This window comes from Nyctibius grandis, chromosome 1 (assembly GCF_013368605.1).
Source record: "Nyctibius grandis isolate bNycGra1 chromosome 1, bNycGra1.pri, whole genome shotgun sequence".
NCBI classification, from domain to species: domain Eukaryota; kingdom Metazoa; phylum Chordata; class Aves; order Nyctibiiformes; family Nyctibiidae; genus Nyctibius; species Nyctibius grandis.
Genome location: NC_090658.1, coordinates 5,059,099 through 5,065,272, shown reverse-complemented (window position 1 = coordinate 5,065,272; position 6,174 = coordinate 5,059,099). Strand labels below are relative to the sequence as shown.

The 6,174-nt window shown below is 43.5% G+C and overlaps 1 protein-coding gene across 1 annotated transcript in view; it reads left to right on the top strand.

The window, feature by feature from the left end:
• Positions 1-5,259: 5,259 nt before the first annotated feature.
• HAO1 (hydroxyacid oxidase 1) overlaps positions 5,260-6,174 on the top strand; it is a 32,321-nt gene continuing 31,406 nt past the window's right edge. The window contains exon 1 of the mRNA XM_068409292.1: positions 5,260-5,396. Within this exon, the coding sequence (XP_068265393.1) occupies positions 5,260-5,396 (137 nt within the window). The remainder of the gene's footprint in view (positions 5,397-6,174) is intronic.

The following is a 6,174-nucleotide window of genomic DNA, read 5'->3' as shown; positions in this document are numbered from 1 at the left end:
ATTATTTTTTTTATATAATAGAGGTTGTGACTTGTGAAGGTTCTTTAAAACAAACCTGTCCACTAATGAGTTGCTTCCTTGTTACCTGAGTGAACAAAGGCTTGGAAGCACACCTACCCTGAGGTTTTCATTGGAGCGATTCTGGGCTGAACAGTAGACTCTTGAAGATATAAAATGCAGCTGGGACTCAAATGGAGGCTGCTGGGCCAACCAGTATAAGTCTGAACCCTCGAGGGCTTCACGTCTATGGTAGGTTAGGTTTTCCCCTCTTGAGAAATCCTCTGTCTAACTCCCTGCAAATCATGTGCTAGCTCCCTCTGGGATTTGAAGGGCAGCGGTACATTTCTCCCTGCTGATGGGGTTCAAAAAGCAGCGTGCAGATCTAAATGGCGTATCTTCTGGTTGTAGCTCACAGTGAGCAGTCATTGCTAGAGAAATAGGCCTGAGGGCCAGGCGTGCTGGAGGGAGAAGTGGCTCCCAGGAACCATCGCTGCAACGTATTCGGATGATGTGAACAGGCACTGGATGCAGTACACAGGTTCATTCTCCTCAGGTGAGTTTCCTGAACGGCCTTTCACTGGGAACAGAACTGCTGTGTGGGTGGGGTGGTTTGCTGCTCGCTTGGGTTTTCTTCTTTCCCATTGCATTGATTTCCTCATGTACAGTTGAAGGGGGAGTGGTATCAAATGAAGCCCTTGCGAGCATTTTGTTGTTTTAATATTTCATCAGCTCCTTGTTCTGTCTCACGGTGTAAGGATACAAAATTTTCCCCATGAAAACAAGCAGGTGGAATACTGCAGGCAAAATCTGATTGCGTTTTGAAAATGAAGTAATCAGACAAACATAAGCTCTATATTAATAGAGGAAATATGAAGATAACTCTCTGATGGCTGTTACTGGAGCGGTAGAAAAGCTTGAGTTTCTACCTTGGAATTTTGAACTGGACCAGGGGTAACTCCCAGCTCTGGCAATGAGGCTGCCAAGTAGCGTGTGCCTCCACCTGGGAGCTGGCCACACACTGAAGATGGAAAGCTGCGTGGCTTTGCAGCAGGTCTTTTAGCTGCAGTGGGGTAGTGGGAAGGAAACGGATGCCCTCCTTCTCCCTTTTCTGAGTATTACCCCCACACAGAGCAAACAGCGGGATGCTTGGCTGGGAAGGGCTGCCCAGGAGGAAATGGTGCAGGTCCCTTGGGATGCTTTTGCATCTCTTCCTGGAACTGCCTGCCTTTTCTCCAATTTTCTGCTTATCCATCCCCTCCTCATCCATCATGCACCAGCAGTTCCCTTGTAAGCTTGCAAGCCAAGCCTGCTGATGCCTGCCTTTCGTTCCCTTCCCTACAGGGGAAAAAAAGAAGTGTTCTGGTTTACTTTAATGAAGACTGTAGTGACAACTACTTTTAGCCAAACGTCTTCATTTCTTTCCCAGTAGAAAAATGCTTTAAAAACTCTGTGTGCTTTACTTTCACTTCATCTTCCCTGAGGAGAAAGGAAACCTCTGCATTTAAGCATACAGGGAACAAATGGGGATTTAGTAATCAAATATTTTCATTTAAATGTCTATTTTATATGGAAAAAACATTTTTCTTGTCTCGTTAGCATTTCTCAGAGCCTGCTAGTACTTTAGGCTTTTACATCTGTTAATTTGGATTCCAGTGGGGTGTGAGAGCTGCATGTAGACACTGCTGATCATCTCGGCACAGGCTGTGCCAGTAGCTCACACGTTTGCAGAGGGTGCGGAAATAACCGGTTATTCAAAGTGTTTGACTGTCAGTCCCACGGCAAGGACATGAACATGCTTGATAAGGGCTTTTTTTTATGTCTGATTATCACTCTTCAGTTGGGAGGGCAAAAATGGCACTGAGAACCTCTTTGTAGATCTCCCCTGGCTTGTTTTCATGGTATTCAAAGTCATCCAGATCCTCCAGGAGAGCTGGTCCTCCATTTGATGCTCCAGTCTCCCTCCACTGCAGCGGTCCCCAGATTTCCTGACTGACTTCCCAAAATAGACATTCAGGGGCTTGTTCGGGCCACCTGCTCACTGTCTGTGCTGAATGGCTGAGAAACTGTCCTCTTCCCTGCAACACGTCCATTGTTTTTGACTCGGTCTCACGCTGAAGTTGCAGATGGCTGCTGGAAAAAAAAGCCACACATTTTCTGTTGATTCTTCTGACTGACTTGGAGGGGCCAAAGTAAATTGGTTCAGCTCTGACTGGTGAGAGATACTCGCTGAAAACGTTTCACAATCTGTAAACAGGTATTTTCTGACTTTATTTGGAGAAGTTCACAATGTTCATGGGGAGTTTGGAACTCAAAATAACCATTTACTTCTGTAAGTGAAGTTACTTGATAAACCAGCTTTGCACTACAGCCTTGAGAAATAGGTAGTCACTGGGACATTGAAATATTTTAATTATATACTGCAGTTAACTTTTCCAGTTAATCTTTACTGCAGCTAACAGAAGTGAGAACAATCCCAGCTGACTCATCCTTCACCTGTGGAGGTTTCTGCACGTTGACAGGAGACCATCGACATTGTCTCTCTGATCTTGCAGTAGGACACAGTGGTTCAGACTAAAATGCTGCCTAGTGATCTCCCTCTAGCAAATAACATACGTGAGGAAAAGCATGTGGTATTTCTTAGAATGCTTCTTTGCCTTTTGATTGGGGCGCTTTCTAAGCTGGAAGTTGTGTCTCTGTGTTTACTAGCCCTCTGTGTGGTTTTTCATCTGGAATTTGTGATACCCCTTTTTGAACTAAAGTGCAAAGTTTCCTTTGCAGACACTGGTTCAGCCAAGCTCCAGTTACAGGACACCATTCTCCATTGGTAATTCTCCAGTGACCTGCCAAAGGAACAAGTGAGAGGCAGTAGATATGGGTGAGGATGTTAACACTACCTGGGTTGTGTTGTGGTATTTTTTTTTCTTTCCTCTGCCCTAATTGCATCTGACCGTTTTGATTGAATCGCGCGTTGACTTTTATCAGTGAGGTTTGCTGTGGCTGCTTGGGCGAACTTTTTGCTGTTAACTCAGATGCTGTTCTTTTCCTTCAAGGTTAAAGTTCAGACAGGTGATGTCTCATTAAGTGGCCAGAGGAAACCTCTCATCCAGAGAGATTCATTAAAATGAGGAGCCAATTACTTGGACAGATGCCATTTCAGAGCTGGTCTGTATATCAGTGTCAGTTATGCTGGGGAGATGTTGGCTGTGCTCTCCTAGGGGTTACACCCATAAGAGACCAAGTAGTCCTAGTTCACAGCAGATTAAACTTGTTTTGCTTCCTTTGTGCTGTTACTGGCACCTTCCACCGCACCTCAGGTCATAAACTGGCCAGCAGCGGGAAGCGGGAGGTCCTGCTGCGTAGAAGAGTCTTCAGCTCCTGGTGGACTCCTGAGGTCTGTGGAGCTTCCCAGGGCACATTGGCAGGGCTGCAGCAAGAAGTCAGTGCCCCCAGCTGGGCTTTGGTGTGTGGCTGGATCATTTGGGGGCGTCCTCAAAGGGTGACGTGAGCAACTTCGTGCTAGGGGAGGGAAGAGGAACTTTTAGCCCAAGTGGCAAATAATGATGAGTAAAGTAAATCACCAATATCGTGTGCATGTGGCAAATGAACATTAAGTGGAAAAAGAGAAAGATCAAGGTGGGAAGTGTTTCAAAGAGCTTAACTCTTCTTTAAGTGAATATAGACATAAAAGGGTGGGGGAGACCAGTGGTGAAACACTATCGCTACTTCAGGAACTTTTCTGCAACTTTCCAACATTAAAAGCTTTTGAATTCATTAAGGTTGAATTCAGATGGACATCTTAAAATGTTTAGCTGTTGTGCAGTGCTTACTGTCTCATGCTCTAGGATAAATACCTGTTTTTAGCACAGGCAATGCAAACTTCAGATAAATGAGAGCAGATGTGTCCCCGGTTTTGTGCTGAGAGTGCAGAGAAATGTCAATATTAAACCAGTTTGCATTTAAATTGTATCTGACACTGATGTGTGATAAATGCCTCATGGTATAATTGTATGTATGTTGATATTCATTTCCAGTAGTTCCTCCCATGAATATTCTGACCAGCCAGAAAAATGACTCCCTGCACACCCTGTACGACTTAATCTGAGATGCCCTCATCTGGGAAAGCAGTTAGAGAAATAGCTGCAAATCCTAGTGCCATCATTGCCTTTAAATGATTCCTGAGACTGAGCTTACAGCTGGCACCATCCTTCCTGCCTCAGCCCCTGAGATAACCCTCCAAAGATATTTTGACAATCTCCTTTGAATCGTCAGCGTTTTTCTTGCTCTTTGCAGAATATTGTGTTCCGAGTTGTTATTTATAAACCAGCAGCGAGGAAGATGGCTTTGGGGGTTTGTTTCCAATTAAGATATCGATTTCTCCCTACTCCCCAAAATCTGGTTTTAATAAAATGGCATTGTTAATAATTGAAATGTGCACAGCTGGAAAACTGGACTATATACACATGTGATATACTTGTAAGTTTTCCCTGTCAAACAAATACCATATACCTGTTGCAAACGATGTATATTTGTTAAATTTTAAGTCAAGGTTCAATCAAGAAAACTTAAGTGAGTCAGTTACACTTTGAATGAGTGTCATCTCTTTGATAAGCTGGTTTTATTTCCAGCTGCGAAGTGCATCTGACTTCGTAACATTTTAAGAATAACTAGAGTCTGGGTTGTGGAGGTGGAATCACGTTAAAATCAGGAGCCATTTGCCCGAGGATGTCTTAGATGCCCGAGCTGCCTGGCAGCCGAGTCCCTGCAACTTGACTCTGTATCCAGGATTTTAATGGAAATAACTGGAAACTCACTTGTGTTAGGTGTTGTCCTAAATGTCCAGGCTGGGACCTTCTTTTATAAATCATCTAAATCAAGATTTTTCCTTTCTGAGCATAAACAGCATCTTTCTTCTTCCAGTCTCCTGGATATTTTGGGTGATAAAGGCATACACCAGAGACTGTACGTTCCTCTCATTGCAGATTTAAGTCATGCATGCTGCACCTACGTATTTCTTTCCTTGCTGATTCATTTTCTTTCTTTTTGCCATATTTTATTCCATTATGTTCTAGGTTGGCCTTGACCACATGTAATAAAATGCGGTGCTGAAGTCCAGTATGACACAAGAAGTTGGTGTATTTTTTTTGGTATGGAGGTAAGTTGAATCCCGGTGAGGTCCCATATTAATGATTTACAGACAAAAAATACAGAGCTTAAAAGGGAGGGAAGTAGGAATAAACTGACCCTGTGAGATCTGCAAATATGTCTGGAAAACCAGTTTGCATTGCTGATTTTGAAGAATATGCTAAAAAATTTCTCCCCAAATCAGTGTATGATTATTACCGATCTGGAGCAGATGACCAGGAAACGCTAGCAGATAACGTAGCAGCGTTTTCAAGGTAGGAGGATGATTTAAAGCTGGGGTGGGAGTTAGAGGGTGTAAATTCTGCTTTATTAGTAGATGTGGTGCAATATTAGATTTTTCTGTGTGAACAAAACTCAATTTTTCTGCAACTTCTTTCTTTTTTACCAAAAAGACTCTCAAATAATTCATTTTCAGAACAACTGTCTCTCCCCTTTTACACCTCAACCTAAAATTTTCTGTCAAAAAGCAATCCCTAAAATCCTTGAGCATCTTTTTAGCTTTATGTGCATTTTGTTTCTTTTGTTAACATAAATTCTCTAGAGTTCTTCAGCTCAAATATTTAATCAGCTGATGAAACTGTAATTTCTACGTTTTGAGCTATAATGCTGGCAAGGGATTCTTGTGGGGGTTGTGCCTTTTAGGTCCTGAGTCAGTTTTGCCTTTTGCTTGTTCTTCCTAAACCGAATGAATTAGGCAGCCTTCCCTGGTGAGCGCTTGTGCAGCGTTGCTAGACCAGAGCTGCATAGCCCAGCAGAAAGGATTTGTGTAGCCTAGCTCTGGAGCGAGCCATGACAGCCAGGGCTCACTGCTGGGTGGCCAAGCTGTGCTCGGGGGGGCTCCAGCAGAAGGTCACCAGGAAATATTGTAAATGATGGGAACTATTACATACCAGTTTTGACTTAGACTGGCCCCCTGAACTGTTGTCAAAACCTGGACTCAGGTCGCCCTTTGTCTCGGAAGTACAAGGTCAACACAAATTAAGTCGACATTTGCTGTCAGATTCAGTGGAAGAGTGTCAAAACTCATGTCAC